Genomic DNA, 25,000 nt, shown 5'->3' with positions numbered 1-25,000 from the left:
AGATGATACATAATCTATTTAATGTCCCTAGAAGGTGGAATGTCTACAAGAGTGAGGTTTGAGTGAGTCCCAAATGTTAACCTACTACTAGTGACCAGAGCCCTGTTCCCTATATAGTGAACTACTAGTGACCAGAGCCCTATTCCCTATATAGTGAACTACTAGTGACCAGAGCCCTATTCCCTATATAGTGAACTACTAGTGACCAGAGCCCTATTCCCTATATAGTGACAGACAGACAGACAGACAGACAGACAGACAGACAGACAGACAGACAGATCTATTCTCTCAGAGCTCAGGACCTTAACTCTGTTTGTTTGTCAGTGTCCTCTGAATCCCTCCCACCTGTCTCTCCCTCCCACCTGTCTCTCCCTCCCACCTGTCTCTCTCTCTACCATCTCTCCCTCCCACCTGTCTCTCCCTCCCACCTGTCTCTCCCTCCCACCTGTCTCTCTCTCCCTCCCACCTGTCTCTCCCTCCCACCTGTCTCTCCCTCCCACCTGTCTCTCCTCCCACCTGTCTCTCCTCCTCCCACCTGTCTCTCTCTCCCACCTGTCTCTCTCCCACCTGTCTCTCTCCCACCTGTCTCTCCCTCCCACCTGTCTCTCCCTCCCACCTGTCTCTCTCTCCCACCTGTCTCTCTCTCCCACCTCTCTCTCCCACCTGTCTCTCCCTCCCACCTGTCTCTCCCTCCCACCTGTCTCTCTCCCACCTGTCTCTCCCTCCCACCTGTCTCTCCCTCCCACCTGTCTCTCCCTCCCACCTGTCTCTCCCTCCCACCTGTCTCTCCCTCCCACCTGTCTCCCTCCCACCTGTCTCTCCCTCCCACCTGTCTCTCCCTCCCACCTGTCTCTCCCTCCCACCTGTCTCTCTCTACCATCTCTCCCTCCCACCTGTCTCTCCCTCCCACCTGTCTCTCTCTCCCACCTGTCTCTCCCTCCCTACTCTTTTCTCCCTATTCTTCCCTCCCTCCCTCACCTGTCTTCTGTGACTGTGTGAACCTTCTCCCCTCCCACCTGTCTTCCATCCCACCTGTCTCTGACCCATGGAATGTTCTATTGTGAATCTTTCCCATGTTGTCAGCCCAGCTGGTTCATGTCTCCCAGGTTGTCTGGCTCCCACTGGTTGTCTCCCTCCCACCTGTCTCTCCTGGCTCCCACCTGTTGTCTGGCTGACCATTAGCTCCCTGACCTGGTCTCTGGCTCCCACTGTTGTCTCCCACTGGTTGTCTGGCTGACTGGTTGTCTGGCCACTGGTTGTCTCCCACTGTCTGTCTGGCTGACTGGTTGTCTGGCTGACTGGTTAGCTGGCCCTGACTGGTCTGTCTGGCCCACCTGACTGGTTAGCTGGCTGACTTGCTGTCTGACTGGCCCTCCCATTTCTCCCTGACTGGCTGTGACTGACTGACCTGGCTAGCTCTGACCTGACTGATCTGACTGACCTGGAATGCTGGCTCCCTGGCTGACTGGCTCCCTCCCACTGGCTGACTGAGACTTCCCTCCTGGCTGGCTGGCTGACTGACTGACTGACTGACTGTCTCTCCCTCCCACTGACTGACTGGCACCTGTCTGACTGACTGGCTGACCTGAGACTTCCTGGCTGGCTGGCTGTCTGGCTGGCTGACTCTCTCTGGCTGGCTGGCTGGCTGGCTGTCTGACCTGACCTGTCTGACTGACTGGCTGATCTGGCTCCCTCCCACCTGACTGGCTCCCTGTCTGGCTGACTGGCTGGCAGAGCTGGCATGAGTCCTCCCATGTCTCTCTTCCCACCTGCTCCTTCCTCATGGTAGGACAGAGCACCTGAGTGGTAATGTCTAGTTCAGCCCTTCCTCCTGGTCTCCCTCCCACCTGTCTCTGGTCCCACCTGTCTCTCCCTCCCACCTTCCTCTCCCTCCCACCTGAGTGGTCTGTCTAGTCCACCTCTTCCTCCCACCCACCTCTCTCCCTCCACCTGAGTGGTAATGTCTAGTTCAGCCTGTCTTCCTCACCTGGCTGGACCCACCAGTGAGTCTCTCCCCATCCTCATGGTAGGACTCTCCCTCCCACCTGTCTCCTCCCTGGCCAGGACTGTCTCTGAATGGTCCCATGTCTCTCCCACCTGTTCTCTCATCTAGGACAGATCAGTGAGTCCCTCCCACCTGTCTCTCCCTCCACCTGTCCCTTCCTCCCACCTGTCTAGGACAGACCTGTGAGTCCCTCCCTCCTGTCTAGCCCAGCCCTTCCTCATGGTAGGACAGAGTCTCTGAGTGGTACCATGTCTCCCTCCCACCCTTCCTCCCATGGTAGGACAGACCTGGTAATGTCCCTACCTTCAGCCCTTCCCACCTGTCTCTCCCAGAGCACCTGTCTAATGTCTAGCTCAGCCCTTCCTCATCCCACCAGAGCAGTGAGTGGTCCCACCTGTCTAGTCCCTCCCACCTGTCTCCCTCATGGTAGGACCTGTCTCTCCCTCCCCACCTGTCTCTCCCTCCCAGCCCTTCCTCCTCCCAGGACAGAGCAGTCCCACCTGTAATGTCCTCCCAGCCTGTTCCTCATGGTAGGACAGAGCAGTGAGGTTTCCTCCTCCCACCTGTGAGTGGTAATGTCTAGTTCAGCCCTTCCTCATGGTAGGACAGAGCTGTGAGTGGTAACCTGTCTCTCCTCCCACTTCCTCATGGTAGGACAGAGCCCACCTGACCTGGTAATGTCCCACCTGTCTAGTCCAGCCTTCCTCCTAGGACAGAGCTATCAGCCTGGTAATGTCTCCTCCCATGGTAGGACAGAGCAGTGAGTGGTAATGTCCCTTCAGCCCTTCCTCATGGTCCGACCTGTCTCTCTCTCCCACCCTTCCTCATGGTAGGACAGAGCAGTGAGTGGTAATTCAGCCTCCCACCTGTCTCTCCCTTCCCACCTGGTAGGACAGAGCAGTGACCTGGTCTCTCCTCCCCCTTCCTCATGGTAGGACAGAGCAGTCTCCCCCTAATCTTTCTCTCCTATTTTGAGTGGTAATGTATAGCTCCCTCCTCTGGCTGTGACTGTGGTGAACCTTGACCTCCCTGATTCCATGCTAGACAGAGCATGAGTGGAATGTTCTAGTTCAGCCCTTCCTCATGGTGTCAGAGCAAGCTGGTGGTAATGTCTCTTCCTCATGGTAGGACAGAGCTGACTGGTAATGTCTGGCTGAGCCCTTCCTCATGGTAGGACAGAGCAGTGAGTGGTAATGTCTGTCTGACTGGCTAGCTGACTGAGCCCTTCCTCATGAGGACAGACTGAGTGCTGTCTGACCCTTCCTCATGGTAGGACTGAGCAGTGAGTGGTAATGTCTGAGCTGGCCTCATGGTAGGACAGAGCTGACTTGCTGTCTGAGTGGTGAATGACTGAGCCCTTCCTCATGGCTGGACAGAGCTGAGTGGTGTCTAGCTGAGCTGACTGACAGACTGAGTGGTAATGTCTGACTGGTAGGTGGACAGAGCAGTGAGTGGTCTGAATGTGACTGAGACAGACTTGCTTCCTCATGGTAGGACAGACTGACAGACTTGCTGTCTGAGGCTGAATGGTAATGTACTGAGACTTGCTGTCTGACTTCCTGGTAGGACTGACTGACTGACAGACTTGCTGTCTGACTGGCTAGCAGAGCAGTGAGGACTGACTGACTTGCTGTCTGACTGGCTAGCTGACTGAGCTGGTGACTGACTGACTGGCTGACTGAGACTTCCTCATGGTAGGACAGAGCAGTGAGTGGTAATGTCTAGTTCAGCCCTTCCTGGCTGGTGGGACAGAGCAGTGAGTGGTAATGTCTAGACTCAGCCCTTCCTCATGGTAGGACAGAGCAGTGAGTGGTAATGTCTAGTTCAGCCCTTCCTCATGGTAGGACAGAGCAGTGAGTGGTAATGTCTAGTTCAGCCCTTCCTCATGGTAGGACAGAGCAGTGAGTGGTAATGTGGTAATGAGTGGTAATGTCTAGTTCAGCCCTTCCTCATGGTAGGACAGAGCAGTGAGTGGTAATGTCTAGTTCAGCCCTTCCTCATGGTAGGACAGAGCAGTGAGTGGTAATGTATAGCTCAGCCCTTCCTCATGGTAGGACAGAGCAGTGAGTGGTAATGTCTAGTTCAGCCCTTCCTCATGGTAGGACAGAGCAGTGAGTGGTGTCTAGTATCAATGTCTAGTTCAGCCCTTCCTCATGGTAGGACAGAGCAGTGAGTGGTAATGTCTAGTTCAGCCCTTCCTCATGGTAGGACAGAGCAGTGAGTGGTAATGTATAGCTCAGCCCTTCCTCATGGTAGGACAGAGCAGTGAGTGGTAATGTCTAGCTCAGCCCTTCCTCATGGTAGGACAGAGCAGTGAGTGGTAATGTATAGCTCAGCCCTTCCTCATGGTAGGACAGAGCAGTGAGTGGTAATGTCTAGTTCAGCCCTTCCTCATGGTAGGACAGAGCAGTGAGTGGTAATGTCTAGTTCAGCCCTTCCTCATGGTAGGACAGAGCAGTGAGTGGTAATGTCTAGTTCAGCCCTTCCTCATGGTAGGACAGAGCAGTGAGTGGTAATGTATAGCTCAGCCCTTCCTCATGGTAGGACAGAGCAGTGAGTGGTAATGTATAGCTCAGCCCTTCCTCATGGTAGGACAGAGCAGTGAGTGGTAATGTATAGCTCAGCCCTTCCTCATGGTAGGACAGAGCAGTGAGTGGTAATGTATAGCTCAGCCCTTCCTCATGGTAGGACAGAGCTATCAGCCGTTCCTCACGTCAGGTAAAGTAACAAATTCTAGTTTCGATGCTACTAAACGGTTAATGTTTTAGTACCATGCATTACTACAACAACAACACACACACACACACACACACACACACACACACACACACACACACACACACACACACACACACACACACACACACACACACACACACACACACACACACACACACACACACACACACACACACACACTCCATGACTGGGGTTAGTCACAGCTACTGGTCAAGCTAACTTCCTGTTCTCAACGGTTGTTCCTGTGAACTTGTGTTTGTGTGACTGAGACACTAGTGGAGTCTCACATGGCATCCTATTGACTTGTGTTTGGTAGTATACTGAGACACTAGTGGAGTCTCACATGGCATCCTATTGACTTGTGTTTGGTAGTATACTGAGACACTAGTGGAGTCTCATGGCATCCTATTGACTTGTGTTTGGTAGTATACTGAGACACTAGTGGAGTCTCATGGCATCCTATTGACTTGTGTTTGGTAGTATACTGAGACACTAGTGGAGTCTCACATGGCATCCTATTGACTTGTGTTTGGTAGTATACTGAGACACTAGTGGAGTCTCATGGCATCCTATTGACTTGTGTTTGGTAGTATACTGAGACACTAGTGGAGTCTCATGGCATCCTATTGACTTGTGTTTGGTAGTATACTGAGACACTAGTGGAGTCTCATGGCATCCTATTGACTTGTGTTTGGTAGTATACTGAGACACTAGTGGAGTCTCACATGGCATCCTATTGACTTGTGTTTGGTAGTATACTGAGACACTAGTGGAGTCTCATGGCATCCTATTGACTTGTGTTTGGTAGTATACTGAGACACTAGTGGAGTCTCACATGGCATCCTATTGACTTGTGTTTGGTAGTATACTGAGACACTAGTGGAGTCTCACATGGCATCCTATTGACTTGTGTTTGGTAGTATACTGAGACACTAGTGGAGTCTCACATGGCATCCTATTGACTTGTGTTTGGTAGTATACTGAGACACTAGTGGAGTCTCATGGCATCCTATTGACTTGTGTTTGGTAGTATACTGAGACACTAGTGGAGTCTCATGGCATCCTATTGACTTGTGTTTGGTAGTATACTGAGACACTAGTGGAGTCTCATGGCATCCTATTGACTTGTGTTTGGTAGTATACTGAGACACTAGTGGAGTCTCATGGCATCCTATTGACTTGTGTTTGGTAGTATACTGAGACACTAGTGGAGTCTCATGGCATCCTATTGACTTGTGTTTGGTAGTATACTGAGACACTAGTGGAGTCTCATGGCATCCTATTGACTTGTGTTTGGTAGTATACTGAGACACTAGTGGAGTCTCATGGCATCCTATTGACTTGTGTTTGGTAGTATACTGAGACACTAGTGGAGTCTCACATGGCATCCTATTGACTTGTGTTTGGTAGTATACTGACACACTAGTGGAGTCTCACATGGCATCCTATTGACTTGTGTTTGGTAGTATACTGAGACACTAGTGGAGTCTCATGGCATCCTATTGACTTGTGTTTGGTAGTATACTGAGACACTAGTGGAGTCTCATGGCATCCTATTGACTTGTGTTTGGTAGTATACTGAGACACTAGTGGAGTCTCATGGCATCCTATTGACTTGTGTTTGGTAGTATACTGAGACACTAGTGGAGTCTCATGGCATCCTATTGACTTGTGTTTGGTAGTATACTGAGACACTAGTGGAGTCTCACATGGCATCCTATTGACTTGTGTTTGGTAGTATACTGAGACACTAGTGGAGTCTCACCTATTGACTGGCATCCTATTGACTTGTGTTTGGTAGTATACTGAGACACTAGTGGAGTCTCATGGCATCCTATTGACTTGTGTTTGGTAGTATACTGAGACACTAGTGGAGTCTCATGGCATCCTATTGACTTGTGTTTGGTAGTATACTGAGACACTAGTGGAGTCACATGGCATCATATTGACTTGTGTTTGGTAGTATACTGAGACACTAGTGGAGTCTCATGGTATCCTATTGACTTGTGTTTGGTAGTATACTGAGACACTAGTGGAGTCTCACATGGCATCCTATTGACTTGTGTTTGGTAGTATACTGACACACTAGTGGAGTCTCACATGGCATCCTATTGACTTGTGTTTGGTAGTATACTGAGACACTAGTGGAGTCTCACATGGCATCCTATTGACTTGTGTTTGGTAGTATACTGAGACACTAGTGGAGTCTCACATGGCATCCTATTGACTTGTGTTTGGTAGTATACTGAGACACTAGTGGAGTCTCATGGCATCCTATTGACTTGTGTTTGGTAGTATACTGAGACACTAGTGGAGTCTCATGGCATCCTATTGACTTGTGTTTGGTAGTATACTGAGACACTAGTGGAGTCACATGGCATCATATTGACTTGTGTTTGGTAGTATACTGAGACACTAGTGGAGTCTCATGGTATCCTATTGACTTGTGTTTGGTAGTATACTGAGACACTAGTGGAGTCTCACATGGCATCCATATATATAGTATACCAAAAGGGTCTATAGTAGTACACTAACCTGGTCTATAGTAGTATACTACCCTGGTCTATAGCAGTATACCACCCTGGTCTATAGTAGTATACTAACCTGGTCTATAGTAGTATACTACCCTATAGGGCCCTGGTCTATAGTAGTATACTACCCTGGTCTGGTCTATAGTAGTATACTACCCTGGTCTATAGTAGTATACCACCCTATAGGGCCCTGGTCTATAGTAGTATACCACCCTGGTCTATAGTAGTATACTAACCTGGTCTATAGTAGTATACCACCCTATAGGGCCCTGGTCTATAGTAGTATACCACCCTGGTCTATAGTAGTATACTAACCTGGTCTATAGTAGTACACTACCCTGGTCTATAGTAGTATACTACCCTATAGGGCCCTGGTCTATAGTAGTACACTACCCTGGTCTATAGTAGTATACTACCCTATAGGGCCCTGGTCTATAGTAGTATACTACCCTGGTCTATAGTAGTATACTACCCTGGTCTATAGTAGTATACTACCCTATAGGGCCCTGGTCTATAGTACTACACTACCCTGGTCTATAGTAGTATACTACCCTGGTCTATAGTAGTACACTACCCTATAGGGCCCTGGTCTATAGTAGTACACTACCCTATAGGGCCCTGGTCTATAGTAGTATACTACCCTATAGGGCCCTGGTCTATAGTAGTATACTACCCTATAGGGCCCTGGTCTATAGTAGTACACTACCCTGGTCTATAGTAGTATACTACCCTATAGGGCCCTGGTCTATAGTAGTATACTACCCTATAGGGCCCTGGTCTATAGTAGTATACTACCCTATAGGGCCCTGGTCTATAGTAGTATACTACCCTATAGGGCCCTGGTCTATAGTAGTATACTACCCTATAGGGCCCTGGTCTATAGTAGTATACCACCCTGGTCTATAGTAGTATACTACCCCATAGGGCCCTGGTCTATAGTAGTATACTACCCTATAGGGCCCTGGTCTATAGTAGTATACCACCCTGGTCTATAGTAGTATACTACCCCATAGGGCCCTGGTCTATAGTAGTATACTACCCTATAGGGCCCTGGTCTATAGTAGTATACTACCCTGGTCTATAGTAGTATACTACCCTGGTCTATAGTAGCACACTACCCTATAGGGCCCTGGTCTATAGTAGTACACTACCCTGGTCTATAGTAGTATACCACCCTGGTCTATAGTAGTATACTACCCTGGTCTATAGTAGTATACCACCCTGGTCTATAGTAGTATACTACCCTGGTCTATAGTAGTACACTACCCTGGTCTATAGTAGTACACTACCCTGGTCTATAGTAGTACACTACCCTGGTCTATAGTAGTATACTACCCTGGTCTATAGTAGTACCCTGATCATGTAGATGGTCTATAGGACTGGTCTATAGTAGTATACTACCCTGGTCTATAGATGGAGTAGGGTACTACCCTGGTCTATAGTAGTATGGACCCTGGTCTATAGGGTATACTACCTGGTCTATAGTAGATGGACTGGTTGAGGGTCCCTGGTCTATAGTAGTATGGACCCTGGTCTATAGTAGTATACTACCCTGGTCTATAGTAGTATACTACCCTGGTCTACCTGGTCTATAGTAGTATACTACCCTGGTCTATAGTAGTATGGACCCTGGTCTATAGGGTATACTACCCTGGTCTATAGTAGATGGACCCTGGTCTATAGTAGTATACTACCCTGGTCTATAGTAGTATACTACCCTGGTCTATAGTAGTATACTACCCTGGTCTATAGTAGTATACTACCTGGTCTATAGGGTATACTACCTGGTCTATAGATAGTATACTACCCTGGTCTATAGTAGTATACCACCCATGTAGATGGACCCTGGTCTATAGTAGTATACCCTGGTCATGTAGATGGACTGGTCTGAGGGTACGTACCCTGATAACATGTAGATGGACTGGTCTGAGGGTCGTACCCTGATAACATGTAGATGGACCTGGTCTATGTAGATGGACTGGTTGAGGGTCGTACCTGATAACATGTAGATGGACTGGACTGGCTGAGGGTCGTACCTGATAACATGTAGTATGGACTGGATGGACTGGCTGATAGGTCTACCCTGATAACATGTAGATGGACTGGCTGAGGGTCGTACCCTGATAACATGTAGATGGACTGGTTGAGGGTCGTACCCTGATAACATGTAGATGGACTGGTTGAGGGTCGTACCCTGATAACATGTAGATGGACTGGTTGAGGGTCGTACCCTGATAACATGTAGATGGACTGGCTGAGGGTCGTACCCTGATAACATGTAGATGGACTGGTTGAGGGTCGTACCCTGATAACATGTAGATGGACTGGTTGAGGGTCGTACTGGCTGAGGGTCCTGATAACATGTAGATGGACTGGTTGAGGGTCGTACCCTGATAACATGTAGATGGACTGGTTGAGGGTCGTACCCTGATAACATGTAGATGGACTGGTTGAGGGTCGTACCCTGATAACATGTAGATGGACTGGTTGAGGGTCGTACCCTGATAACATGTAGATGGACTGGCTGAGGGTCGTACCTGATAACATGTAGATGGACTGGTTGAGGGTCGTACCCTGATAACATGTAGATGGACTGGTTGAGGGTCGTACCCTGATAACATGTAGATGGACTGGTTGAGGGTCGTACCCTGATAACATGTAGATGGACTGGCTGAGGGTCGTACCCTGATAACATGTAGATGGACTGGCTGAGGGTCGTACCCTGATAACATGTAGATGGACTGGTTGAGGGTCGTACCCTGATAACATGTAGATGGACTGGTTGAGGGTCGTACCCTGATAACATGTAGATGGACTGGTTGAGGGTCGTACCCTGATAACATGTAGATGGACTGGTTGAGGGTCGTACCCTGATAACATGTAGATGGACTGGCTGAGGGTCGTACCCTGATAACATGTAGATGGACTGGTTGAGGGTCGTACCTGATAACATGTAGATGGACTGATAACAATAGATGGACTGGCTGAGGGTCGTACCCTGATAACATGTAGATGGACTGGTTGAGGGTCGTACCCTGATAACATGTAGATGGACTGGCTGAGGGTCGTACCCTGATAACATGTAGATGGACTGGTTGAGGGTCGTACCCTGATAACATGTAGATGGACTGGTTGAGGGTCGTACCTGATAACATGTAGATGGACTGGCTGAGGGTCATGTACCCTGATAACATGTAGATGGACTGGCTGAGGGTCGTTGACCCTGATAACATTTAGATGGACTGGTTGAGGGTCGTACCCTGATAACATGTAGATGGACTGGTTGAGGGTCGTACCCTGATAACATGTAGATGGACTGGTTGAGGGTCGTACCCTGATAACATGTAGATGGACTGGTTGAGGGTCGTACCCTGATAACATGTAGATGGACTGGTTGAGGGTCGTACCCTGATAACATGTAGATGGACTGGTTGAGGGTCGTACCCTGATAACATGTAGATGGACTGGCTGAGGGTCGTACCCTGATAACATGTAGATGGACTGGTTGAGGGTCGTACCCTGATAACATGTAGATGGACTGGTTGAGGGTCGTACCCTGATAACATGTAGATGGACTGGTTGAGGGTCGTACCCTGATAACATGTAGATGGACTGGTTGAGGGTCGTACCCTGATAACATGTATGGATGGTTGAGGGTCATACCCACACCATGTAGATGGACTGGTTGAGGGTCTCCCTGGTAACATGTATTCATTCCTGACATGTAGATGGACTGGTTGAGGGTCGTTTGAAACATGTAGATGGACTGGCTGTAGTAGTGAGAACATGTGTCTGGTTGAGGGTCACCACACAACAGTAGATGGACTGGTTGAGGGTCACACCACACACAACATGTGATGGACTGGTTGAGGGTCATACACACCATAACACGTAGATGGACAGGGTCACACCACAGTGAGAACATGTAGATGGCAGTGAGGGTCACACCAGGTCACGATAACATGTAGAACACACACACAGTGAGGGTCGTCCCCCAACATGTAGATGGACTGGTTGAGGGTCGTACCATAACATAATGGACTGTAGATGGACTGGCTGAGGGTCGTCTCCCTGATAACATGTAGATGGACTGGTTGAGGGTCAGTCAGATAACATGTAGATGGACTGGTTGAGGGTCACCAGCCATGTAGATGGACAGCCAGCCAGTCCAGTCAGCCACTGGTTGTCAACATGTAGAACCAGCCAGTCAGCCAGTCAGTCAACCAGCCAGTCAGATGGACTGGTGAAAGAGAACACAACATTACACAACCATCCCAAGACAAGACCAGACCTGACCCATGTAGATGGACTGGTTGAACCAGCCAGCCAGTCAACCAACCAATCAGCCAGCCAGCCAACCAGCCAGCCAGTCAACCAACCAGCCAGCAGATGGCCAGCCAGTCAACCAGCCAGCCAACCAGCCAGCCAACCAACCAGCCAAGCCAACCAACCAACCAGCCAGTCAGCCCGTCAACCAACCAGCCAGCCAACCAACCAACCAACCAACCAGCCAGTCAACCAACCAGCCAGTCAGCCAGCCAGCCAGTCAACCAGCCAGCCAGTCAACCAGCCAGCCAGTCAACCAGTCAACCAATCAGCCAGTCAGCCAGTCAACCAGCCAGCCAGCCAGCCAGTCAGCCAGCCAGCCAACCAGCCAGTCAGCCAGCCAGCCAGCCAGCCAGCCAGCCAGCCAGCCAGCCAGCCAGCCAACCAGCCAGTCAGCCAGCCAGTCAGCCAGCCAGTCAGCCAGTCAGCCAGCCAGCCAGCCAATCAACCAACCAGCCAGTCAACCAGCCAGTCAGTCAACCAGCCAGTCAGTCAGTCATTGTCAAAGAGAACACAACATTACACAACCAGCCCAAGACAAGACCAGACCTGACCCTGTCTGATATGTTTACAACCAGCCAGCCAGTCAACCAACCAACCAGCCAGTCAACCAGCCAGCCAGCCAGCCAGCCAGCCAACCAACCAACCAACCAGCCAGCCAGTCAGTCAACCAACCAGCCAACCAGCCAGCCAGTCAGCCAGCCAGTGTGCCAATCAGCCAGCCAGTTAGCCAATTCAGCCAGTCAACCAGCCAGTCAGCCAGCCAGTCAACCAACCAGTCAGCCAGCCAGTCAACCAACCAGTCAACCAGCCAGCCAGTCAGTCAGCCAATACAGCCAGCCAGCCAGCCAGCCAGTCAGTCAACCAGACAACAGCCAGCCAGCCAGTCAGTCAACCAGCCAGTCAAACCAGCCAGTCAACCACCAACCAACCAGTCAGCCAGCCAGCCAGTCAGTCAACCGACAGTCAGCCAGCCAGCCAGTCAGTCAGTCAACCAACCAGTCAGTCAGTCAACCAGTCAACCAACCAACCAACCAGTCAGTCAGCCAGTCAACCAGCCAGTCAACCAACCTGCCAACCAGTCAGTCAGTCAACCAACCAGCCAGCCAGTCAACCAACCAGACAGCCAGCCAGCCAGTCAACCAACCAGCCAGCCAGCCAGTTAGTCAGCCAACCAGTGTGCCACTCCTCTGATCTGATGTTTAGGCAGGGAAACAGGCAGGCCAATCGCATTACCTCATGGGAAGGCTTTCCACTAGAGTCACCACGCCTGTTTGTAACGCCTTTCTGTCTGACTCCCTTTCAGTTTGGTGCAACAAATACTGTCCGTCAGAAACTCAACACTGCCTTCAGAACGTATTCACACCCCTTATTCCACATTATGGGGTATTGTGTGTAGTTTGGTGAGACAAAAAAAGAATCCATTTTGAATTCCACTAAGTGTGACATCACAATACCCCATAATGACATCACAATACCCCATAATGACATCACAATACCCCATAATGACATCACAGTACCCCATAATGACATCACAATACCCCATAATGACAAAGTGAAAACACGTTTTTGTTTTTAAATCTTGGCACATTTATTGAAAATGAAACACAGAAATGAACTACGTGACCAAAAGTATGTGGACACCTGCTCGTCGAACATCTCATTCCAAGATTATGGTCATTAATATGGAGTTGGTCCCCCCTTTGCTGCTATAACAGCCATCACTCTTCTGGGAAGGCTTTCCACTAGATGTTGGAACATTGCTGCTATAACAGCCTCCACTCTTCTGGGAAGGCTTTCCACTAGATGTTGGAACATTGCTGCTATAACAGCCTCCACTCTTCTGGGAAGGCTTTCCACTAGATGTTGGAACATTGCTGCTATATGTCCTTCTGTGGCTCAGTTGATGTAGAACATTGCGCTTGTAACAGCCAGGGTAGTGGGTTCGATTCCGGGACCACTTTCCACTAGAATGTATGCACACATGACTGTAAGTCAGCTTTGACTCTTCAGGGAAATGGCATATATTATATATTATTACATTATTATTATAACAGCCTCCACTCTTCTGGGAAGGCTTTCCACTAGATGTTGGAACATTGCTGCTATAACAGCCTCCACTCTTCTGGGAAGGCTTTCCACTAGATGTTGGAACATTGCTGCTATAACAGCCTCCACTCTTCTGGGAAGGCTTTCCACTAGATGTTAAACATTGCTGCTATAACAGCCTCCACTCTTCTGGGAAGGCTTTCCTCTAGATGATGGAACATTGCTGCTATGACAGCCTCCACTCTTCTGGGAAGGCTTTCCACTAGGTGTTGGAACATTGCTGCTATAACAGCCTCCACTCTTCTGGGAAGGCTTTCCACTAGATGTTAGAACATTGCTGCTATAACAGCCTCCACTCTTCTGGGAAGGCTTTCCACTAGATGTTGGAACATTGCTGCTATAACATCCTCCACTCTTCTGGGAAGGCTTTCCACTAGGTGTTGGAACATTGCTGCTATAACAGCCTCCACTCTTCTGGGAAGGCTTTCCACTAGATGTTGGAACATTGCTGCTATAACATCCTCCACTCTTCTGGGAAGGCTTTCCACTAGATGTTGGAACATTGCTGCTATAACAGCCTCCACTCTTCTGGGAAGGCTTTCCACTAGATGTTGGAACATTGCTGCTATAACATCCTCCACTCTTCTGGGAAGGCTTTCCACTAGATGTTAGAACATTGCTGCTATAACAGCCTCCACTCTTCTGGGAAGGCTTTCAACTAGACGTTGGAACATTGCTGCGGGGACTTACTTCCATTCAGCCACAAGAACAATAGTGAGGTCGGTCACTGATGTTGGGCGATTAGACCTGGCTCGCAGTCGGCGTTCCAATTCATCCCAAAGGTTTTTGATGGGGTTGAGGTCAGGGCTCGGTGCAGGCCAGTCAAGTTCTTCCACACCGATCTCGACAAACCATTTCTGTATTGACCTCGCTTTGAGCACGGGGGCATTGTCATGCTGAAACAGGACAGGAAACTGTTGTCACAAAGTTGAAAGCACAGAATCACAGATCTTAGGCTTGTGTGCGGCTGCTCGACCACGGAAACCCATTTCATGAATCTCCCGACAAACAGTTATTGCGTTGATGTTGCTTCCAGAGGCAGTTTGGAACTCTGTAGTGAGGGGTTGCTTCCAGAGGCAGTTTGGAACTCTGTAGTGAGGGGTTGCTTCCAGAGGCAGTTTGGAACTCTGTAGTGAGGGGTTGCTTCCAGAGGCAGTTTGGAACTCTGTAGTGAGGGGTTGCTTCCAGAGGCAGTTTGGAACTCTGTAGTGAGGGGTTGCTTCCAGAGGCAGTTTGGAACTCTGTAGTGAGGGGTTGCTTCCAGAGGCAGTTTGGAACTCTGTAGTGAGGGGTTGATTCCAGAGGCAGTTTGGAACTCTGTAGTGAGGGGTTGCTTCCAGAGGCAGTTTGGAACTCTGTAGTGAGGGGTTGCTTCCAGAGGCAGTTTGGAACTCTGTAGTGAGGGGTTGATTCCAGAGGCAGTTTGGAACTCTGTAGTGAGGGGTTGCTTCCAGAGGCAGTTTGGAACTCTGTAGTGAGGGGTTGCTTCCAGAGGCAGTTTGGAACTCTGAAGTGAGGGGTTGCAACCGAAGACAGATCATTTTCAGCACTTGGTGGTTCCGTTCTGTGAGCTTGTGTGGCTTACCACTTTGCGACTGAGCCGTTGTTGCTCCTAGATGTTTCCACTTCACAATAACAGCCCTTACAGTTGACCGGGTTCAGCACTAGCAGAGCAGAAACTTCACCAACTGACTTGTTGGAAAGGTGCTGGTGCCACGTTGAAAATAACTGAGCTCTTCACTTTTTAATTTTTAATTTTTTATTTATTTAACCTTTTTTATTTAACTAAGCAAGTCAGTTAAGAACACATTCTTATTTTACAATGACGGCCGACCCCCTCCCCAAACCCAGGACGACACTGGTCCAATTGTGCGTCGCAAGGCCGTTCTACTGCCAATGTTTGTCTATGGCGATTGCATGGCTGTGTGCCTGATTTTTATGGGTGTGGCTGAAATGGAAGAATGCACTAGTATGAAGGGGTTCCAATACTGTTGTGTGTATATACAATGCATCTCATTTACATAAGTAGTCACACCCTGACTTTTGCCTTGAAAGGTCCACTGTTGTGTGTATATACAATGCATCTCATTTACATAAGTAGTCACACCCCTTTTGCCTTTACACTCCACTGTTGTGTGTATATACAATGCATCTCATTTACATAAGTAGTCACACCCCTTTTGCCTTGACACTCCACTGTTGTGTGTATATACAATGCATCTCATTTACATAAGTAGTCACACCCCTTTTGCCTTCACACTCCACTGTTGTGTGTATATATAATGCATCTCATTTACATAAGTAGTCACACCCCTTTTGCCTTCACACTCCACTGTTGTGTGTATATACAATGCATCTCATTTACATAAGTAGTCACACCCCTTTTGCCTTCACACTCCACTGTTGTGTGTATATACAATGCATCTCATTTACATAAGTAGTCACACCCCTTTTGCCTTCACACTCCACTGTTGTGTGTATATACAATGCATCTCATTTACATAAGTAGTCACACCCCTTTTGCCTTCACACTCCACTGTTGTGTGTATATACAATGTATCTCATTTACATAAGTGGTCACACCCCTTTTGCCTTCACACTCCACTGTTGTGTGTGTATATACAATGCATCTAATTTACATAAGTGGTCACACCCCTTTTGCCTTGACACTCCACTGTTGTGTGTATATACAATGCATCTCATTTACATAAGTAGTCACACCCCTTTTGCCTTGACACTCCACTGTTGTGTGTATATACAATGCATCTCATTTACATAAGTAGTCACACCCCTTTTGCCTTGACACTCCACTGTTGTGTGTATATACAATGTATCTCATTTACATAAGTAGTCACACCCCTTTTGCCTTGACACTCCACTGTTGTGTGTGTATATACAATGTATCTCATTTACATAAGTAGTCACACCCCTTTGATCATCCTTGATGTCGCTATAACTTGATTGGAGTCCACCTGTGGCCAATTGTAATGAGTTGGAACATGGGAACACACCTGTCTATATAATGTTCCACAGTTGACAGAGCAGAAACTATACCAGGAAATCCAGAGGACTGTCCGGACATCTCTGAGAGAGAATTGTGATGAGGCATATATCTGGGGGAAAGGTTATAAAACAACTTCTAGAGTTTTTTGAAAGTTTCCAAGAGCACATTGGTCTCCAGACGACCCAGACTCTGTCTAGAGCTCGCTGTCTGACCAAACTGAGCAAGCCGGGCAAGAAGGACCTCGGTCAGGGAGGGGACCAGGAACCCAATGACCACTCTGACGGAACTACCGAGTTCCCGAGGTGAGATGGGAGAACCTGCCAGAAGGTCAACGGGTTTCTACAGCACTTTACCAATCTGGGCTTTATGGGGGAGTGGCCGGACGGAAGCCACTCCCTGATAAAAAAAAAAAAAATAACATGACAGCACACCTGGAGATTGCAAAAAGGCAAAATATTCTGTGGTCCAACCAGGCAAAAGCTCATCACCTGTCTAACACCGTCCTTACCGTGAAGCATGGTGGTGGTGGCGGCATCATGCGGTGGGGATGCTTTTCAGCAGCAGGGACTGGGGAGACTAGTCAGGATCGAGGGAAAGATGAATGGGACCGAATACAGGCACATCCTAGATGAGAACCTGCTTGAGTGCAAACGACCTTAGACCGGGGGCGAAGATTCAACTGTTTTTCAGGGACTGGGAGACTAGTCAGGATCGAGGAAAGATGAACAGAACCAAATACAGGCAGATCCTAGATGAGAACCTGCTTGAGTGCAAACGACCTTAGACCGGGGCGAAGATTCAACTGTTTTTCAGGGACTGGGAGACTAGTCAGGATCGAGGAAAGATGAACAGAGCGAAGTACAGAGATCCTTGATGAGAACCTGCTCCTGATGAGAACCTGCAACAAACGACCTTAGACTGGGGGCGAAGATTTGACTGTTTTTCAGGGACTGGGAGACTGGAAGGATGGAGGAACAATGAATGGAACCAAATACAGGCACATCCTAGATGAGAACCTGCTTGAAAGTACAAAGACCTGTTCACCGGGGGCGAATCTTTGACAAAGTTTTCTGCAAGGAACAATGGGGAAAATCCAGACGTGCAAAGCTGATGGAGAACAATGAATGGAACCAAATACAGACACATCCTTGATGAAAACCTGCTTGAGTACAAACCACCTTAGACTGGGGGCTCCAAGATTTACAAAGCAACGCTGGAATGGCTTCAGAACAAGAATGTGAAAGCTTGATACAGACCTAGCCAAGACTTGAATCCCATTGAAAATCTGATGGAAAGACTTGAAGATTGCTGATACAGACCTACCCAAGACTCCCCATCTGATACAGACAAAGACGACTAAGCTGAAAATCTGCAAGGAACAATGGGAGAAAATCCAGACGTGCTCCAAGCTGATACAGACCTACCCAAGGCGACTCCAAGCTGATACAGACCTACCCAAGACGACTCCAAGCTGATACAGACCTACCCAAGACGACTCCAAGCTGATACAGACCTACCCAAGACGACTCCAAGCTGATACAGACCTACCCAAGACGACTCCAAGCTGATACAGACCTACCCAAGACGTGTGGTGACCTCACCGTCCATCACGCCCATGATACAGACCATACGTTGGCCCAAGAGGTGTGGTGACACCGTCCAACGCTGATACAGACCTCACCCAAGATCGACTGTGGTGACCTCAGCTGATATAGAGACCTCACCCAAGACGTTGGGCCCAAGGCTGATACAGACCTTGTGTCCCATCGAGGTGTGGTGACCTCACCGTCCATCACGTTGGCCCATAGAGGTGTGGTGACCTCACCGTCCATCACGTTGGCCCATCGAGGTGTGGTGACCTCACCGTCCATCACGTTGTCCCATCGAGGTGTGGTGACCTCACTGTCCATCACGTTGGCCCATAGAGGTGTGGTGACCTCACCGTCCATCACCCATAGTGTGGACCTCATCACGTTGGCCCATAGAGGTGTGGTGATCTCACCGTCCATCACGTTGTCCCATCGAGGTGTGGTGACCTCACCGTCCATCACGTTGGGCCCATCGAGGTGTGGTGACCTCACCGTCCATCACGTTGGCCCATCGAGGTGTGGTGACATCACCGTCCATCACGTTGTCCCATCGAGGTGTGGTGACCTCCCCGTCCATCACGTTGTCCCATAGAGGTGTGGTGACCTCACCGTCCATCACGTTGTCCCATCGAGGTGTGGTGACCTCACCGTCTGGCCCGGTCTGAACAGAACACCGCAGTTATTTAGTATTTTATTAGGATCCCCATTAGTTATTGCCAAAGCAGCAGCTACTCTTCCTAGGGTCCAAACAGAGCACAGAACACAGAGCACAGAACACCGAACACAGAACACACAGCACAGAGCACAGAACACAGAACACAGAGCACAGAACACAGAACACAGAACACAGAACACAGAGCACAGAGCACAGAACACAGCACAGAGCACAGAGCACAGAGCACAGAACACAGAGCACAGAGCACAGAGCACAGAACACAGAACACAGAGCACAGAGCACAGAACACAGAGCACAGAACACAGAGCACAGAGCACAGAACACAGAACACAGAACACAGAACACAGAGCACAGAACACAGAGCACAGAACACAGAGCACAGAGCACAGAACACAGAGCACAGAACACAAAACACAGAACACAGAGCACAATTCAGAACATCAATAGACAAGAACAGCTCAAGGACAGAACTATATACATTTTTTAAAAGGCACATGTAGCCTCCATATCAACGCTTAAACACAAACTATCTGGGTCAAATAGAGGAGAGGCGTTGTGCCGAGAGGTGAGGCTTTATCTGTTTTTTGAAACCAGGTTTTCTGTTTATTTAAAGCAATATGAGATGGAAGGAAGTTCCATGAAATAAGGGCTCTATATAATACTGTACGCTTTCTTCAATTTGTTCTGGATCTGGGGACTGTGAAAAGACCCCCGAGGGGCACGTCTGGTGGGGTAAGTGTGTGTGTGTGTCAGAGCTGTGTGTGTAAGTTGACTCTGCAAACAGTTGGGGATTTTCAACACAATGTTTCTTATAAAAACAAGAAGTGATACAGTCAGTCTCTCCTCAACTCTCAGCCAAGAGAGACTGGCAGCATAGTATTAATTAACATCAGCCCTCTGACTACAATGAAGAGCAAAACGTGCCGCTCTGTTCTGGGCTGCGGCTTCACTAGGTCTTTCCTTGTAAGCACTGGGACCACACGACTGGACAATAATCAAGATAGGATAAAACTAGAGCAGGACTTGTTTTGTGGAGTGTGGTGTCAAAAAAGCAGAGCAACCATTGAATCAATATGTTTTAACCATGACATTTTACAAACTAAGGTAACGACCAGTAATTTAGTCTCCTCATCTTGTTCAACAGCCACACCATTCATTACCAGATTCAGCTGAGCTCTATAGTCATTTAGCAGACGTGGGGGGGTGAGGGAATGATTTGATTTGATTTGTACCAAATACAAAACGCTCTTTAGTTTTAGAGATGTTCAGGACCAGTTTATTACTGGCCACCCGTTTAATTTATTGTTATGTACTTCATCATGCGTTTGATTCCTGCTGGGGCCCAACTATACCAAAACATGTAAGCACCCATGACAAAGTCTCCCTCTCTCTCCCTCCCTCTCTCCTCTCTCCTCCCTCCCTCTCTCTCTCTCCCTCTCTCCCTCCCTCCCTCCCTCCCTCCCTCCCTCTCCCCCCTCTCCCCTCTCTCTCTCCCTCCCCTCCCTCCCTCCCTCCCTCCCTCCCTCCCCTCCCTCCCTCCCTCTCTCCCTCCCTCCCTCCCTCCCTCCCTCCCTCCCTCCCTCCCTCCCTCCCTCCCTCCCTCCCTCCCTCCCTCCCTCCCTCCTCTCCCTCTCTCTCCCTCTCCCTCTCTCCCTCCCTCCCTCCCTCCTCCTCCCTCCCTCTCTCTCTCTCTCCCTCTCTCCCTCTCTCTCTCTCCCTCCCTCCCTCTCTCTCCCTCCCTCTCCCTCTCTCCCTCTCCCTCCCTCCCTCCCTCCCTCCCTCCCTCCCTCCCTCCCTCCCTCCCTCCCTCCCTCCCTCCCTCCCTCCCTCCCTCCCTCCCTCCCTCCCTCCCTCCTCCCCCCTCCCTCCCTCCCTCCCTCCCTCCCTCTCTCTCTCTCTCTCTCTCTCTCTCTCTCTCCCTCTCCTCCCTCCCTCTTTCCCTCTTTCCCTCCCTCCCTCCCTCCAGGTCCCTGAGATCATCAGTACGCTGCGTCAGGCCGGGAAGAGCTCGGCGCGCAACGATGACCTCGCAGCGCCCAAACCCGCCGCCTCTTCCTCCTCCTCAGACTGTACTCCGTCCGCGTCGTCGGCCTTCGGCGCGGCCACCACGTTCGTCAAGAGGTTTGAGGTTCTGTTCTGTGGAAGAGTGACTGTCGCTCACAAGAAAGCCCCGCCCGCTTTGATTGACGAGTGCATCGAGAAATTCAGCCAATCCGTAAGGGCCGGGGGCGATCCTAAACCAGAAAGTGGCGGTGGATTGGTGGACGGGCTGCGGAGAGCTCTGGCCTTACCGACGCTAACGCGAAATGGAGGAACGGGGGATGGAGAGGTCAGGGGAGGAGGGTACGGTGCCTCTAGTGGTGGGAGGCCGGTGGTGTTCAAACCAGACCCCAGTTTCCCCTGCCTCAGGGCCCTGGATGAGAACGGCCTGTCACCTGAACTACACACACACCCCGCTGGGGTCCAGCCCACCAGTCTACAGGAGAACAGGACCATGCTGTTCATGGTAACTAACACACACACACACACACACACACACACACCAGTCACACACCACACACACACACACACACACACACACACACACACACACCACACACACACACACACAGACACACACACACACACACACACACACACACACACACACACACACACACACACCCCGCTGGGGTCCAGCCCACCAGTCTACAGGAGAACAGGACCATGCTATTCATGGTAACTAACACACACACACACACACACACACACACACACACACACACACACACACACCATGCTGGGGTCCAGCCCACCAGTCTACAGGAGAACAGGACCATGCTGTTCATGGTAACACACACACACACACAACATCCTTATGACTCAAGCAAGCCCCGGTGACCCCTACAACACACACTCAGGGTGACTCCGCAGTGGTTGACCCTAGGTACCCCTCTGCCACCCTGTTTCCTGTCCAGGAAGGAAGTGGTCAGCATGGAACCAGGAAGGAGAACGGGGAGCCGTCCAACACAGCAGACACACATCTATAATAAAACCCTCACGTCATCCTGTCTGTCGCTACCGGCAACACAGACACACACACACACACACACACACACACACACACACACACACACACACACACACACACACACACACACACACACACACACACACACACACGCATACATCAATGATGATCAACCACCGCTGTACACTATATATGCTCCAGCTGCTCCTTTACATGCTGCTCCTTTACATGCTGCCTCTTTACATACTGCTCCTTTACATGCTGCTCCTTTACATGCTGCTCCTTTACATGCTGCCTCTTTACATGCTGCTCCTTTACATGCTGCTCCTTTACATGCTGCTCCTTTACATGCTGCTCCTTTACATGCTGCTCCTTTACATGCTGCTCCTTTACATGCTGCTCCTTTACATGCTGCTCCTTTACATGCTGCTCCTTTACATGCTGCTCCTTTACATGCTGCTCCTTTACATGCTGCTCCTTTACATACTGCTCCTTTACATGCTGCTCCTTTACATGCTGCTCCTTTACATGCTGCTCCTTTACATGCTGCTCCTTTACATACTGCTCCTTTACATGCTGCTCCTTTACATACTGCTCCTTTACATGCTGCTCCTTTACATACTGCTCCTTTACATGCTGCTCCTTTACATGCTGCTCCTTTACATGCTGCTCCTTTACATGCTGCTCCTTTACATGCTGCTCCTTTACATGCTGCTCCTTTACATGCTGCTCCTTTACATGCTGCTCCTTTACATACTGCTCCTTTACATGCTGCTCCTTTACATGCTGCTCCTTTACATGCTGCTCCTTTACATGCTGCTCCTTTACATGCTGCTCCTTTACATGCTGCTCCTTTACATGCTGCTCCTTTACATGCTGCTCCTTTACATGCTGCTCCTTTACATGCTGCTCCTTTACATGCTGCTCCTTTACATGCTGCTCCTTTACATGCTGCTCCTTTACATGCTGCTCCTTTACATGCTGCTCCTTTACATGCTGCTCCTTTACATGCTGCTCCTTTACATGCTGCTCCTTTACATGCTGCTCCTTTACATGCTGTTCCTTAACATACTGCTGCTCCTTTACACATACTGCTCCTTTACATGCTGCTCCTTTACATGCTGTTCCTTTACACATGCTGCTCCTTTACATGCTGCTCCTTTACATGCTGCTCCTTTACATGCTGTTCCTTTACATGCTGCTCCTTTACATGCTGCTGCTCCTTTACACATGCTGCTCCTTTACATGCTGCTCCTTTACATGCTGCTCCTTTACACATACTGCTCCTTTACATACTGCTCCTTTACATACTGCTCCTTTACATGCTGCTCCTTTACTGTTCCTTTACACATACTGCTCCTTTACATGCTGCTCCTTTACATGCTGCTCCTTTACATATACTGCTCCTTTACATGCTGCTCCTTTACATGCTGCTTTACATGCTGCCCTTTACATGCTGCTCCTTTACATGCTGCTCCTTTACATACTGCTCCTTTACATGCTGCTCCTTTACATACTGCTCCTTTACATACTGCTCCTTTACATACTGCTCCTTTACATACTGCTCCTTTACATACTGTTCCTTTACATACTGCTCCTTTACATACTGCTCCTTTACATACTGCTCCTTTACATGCTGCTCCTTTACATGCTGCTCCTTTACATGCTGCTCATTTACATACTGCTCCTTTACATACTGTTCCTTTACATACTGCTCCTTTACATACTGCTCCTTTACATACTGCTCCTTTACATGCTGCTCCTTTACATACTGTTCCTTTACATACTGCTCCTTTACATGCTGCTCCTTTACATGCTGCTCCTTTACATGCTGCTCCTTTACATGCTGCTCCTTTACATGCTGCTCCTTTACATGCTGCTCCTTTACATGCTGCTCCTTTACATGCTGCTCCTTTACATGCTGCTCCTTTACATGCTGCTCCTTTACATGCTGCTCCTTTACATGCTGCTCCTTTACATGCTGCTCCTTTACATGCTGCTCCTTTACATGCTGTTCCTTTACATGCTGCTCCTTTACACATACTGCTCCTTTACACATACTGCTCCTTTACATGCTGCTCCTTTACATACTGCTCCTTTACATGCTGCTCCTTTACATGCTGCTCCTTTACATGCTGCTCCTTTACATGCTGCCTTTACCTTTACATACTGCTCCTTTACACATACTGCTCCTTTACATGCTGCTCCTTTGCATACTGTTCCTTTACATACTGCTCCTTTACATGCTGCTCCTTTACATGCTGCTCCTTTACATGCTGCTCCTTTACATGCTGCTCCTTTACATGCTGTTCCTTTACACATACTGCTCCTTTACATACTGTTCCTTTACACATACTGCTCCTTTACATGCTGCTCCTTTACATGCTGCTCCTTTACATGCTGCTCCTTTACATGCTGCTCCTTTACATGCTGCTCCTTTACATGCTGTTCCTTTACATGCTTTACATACTGTTCCTTTACATGCTGCATACTGTTCCTTTACATACTGTTCCTTTACATGCTGCTCCTTTACATACTGTTCCTTTACATACTGCTCCTTTACATGCTGCTCCTTTACATGCTGCTCCTTTACATGCTGCTCCTTTACATACTGCTCCTTTACATACTGCTCCTTTACATACTGCTCCTTTACATACTGTTCCTTTACATACTGCTCCTTTACATGCTGCTCCTTTACATACTGTTCCTTTACATACTGCTCCTTTACATGCTGCTCCTTTACATGCTGCTCCTTTACATGCTGCTCCTTTACATGCTGCTCCTTTACATGCTGCTCCTTTACATACTGCTCCTTTACATGCTGCTCCTTTACATGCTGCTCCTTTACACATACTGCTCCTTTACATACTGCTCCTTTACATACTGCCCCTTTACATGCTGCTCCTTTACATACTGCTCCTTTACATACTGCTCCTTTTTACATGCTGCTCCTTTACATGCTGCTCCTTTACATGCTGCTCCTTTACATACTGCTCATTTACATACTGCTC

At 49.0% G+C, this 25,000-nt stretch overlaps 1 protein-coding gene and 1 long non-coding RNA gene across 4 annotated transcripts in view; one reads left to right on the top strand and one right to left on the bottom strand.

Annotated features, from left to right (window-relative positions):
• The window catches only part of LOC127927321 (TBC1 domain family member 1-like), a 72,133-nt gene that overhangs the window by 11,794 nt on the left and 35,339 nt on the right, over positions 1-25,000 (top strand). Inside the window, exon 2 of the mRNA XM_052513478.1 lies at positions 20,946-21,485. Coding sequence (XP_052369438.1) covers positions 20,946-21,485 — 540 coding nt within the window. The remainder of the gene's footprint in view (positions 1-20,945; positions 21,486-25,000) is intronic.
• LOC127927320 (uncharacterized) lies at positions 9,646-10,895 on the bottom strand. Of its 3 annotated transcripts, none has more exons than XR_008126941.1 (4): positions 10,535-10,895; positions 10,310-10,420; positions 9,997-10,218; positions 9,646-9,812 (listed from the first exon to the last, which is right to left on the bottom strand). It is a non-coding gene; the product is annotated as an uncharacterized LOC127927320 (long non-coding RNA). The 3 variants fall into 3 exon arrangements; XR_008126942.1 differs by having other exon boundaries at positions 10,034-10,218; XR_008126943.1 differs by lacking the exon at positions 9,997-10,218 and having other exon boundaries at positions 10,273-10,420.

Source organism: Oncorhynchus keta, unplaced genomic scaffold, assembly GCF_023373465.1.
Source record: "Oncorhynchus keta strain PuntledgeMale-10-30-2019 unplaced genomic scaffold, Oket_V2 Un_scaffold_1221_pilon_pilon, whole genome shotgun sequence".
Classification (NCBI taxonomy): Eukaryota; Metazoa; Chordata; class Actinopteri; order Salmoniformes; family Salmonidae; genus Oncorhynchus; species Oncorhynchus keta.
Note: the sequence above shows the minus strand (reverse complement) of the source record. Positions and strands in the feature narration are given on the sequence as shown.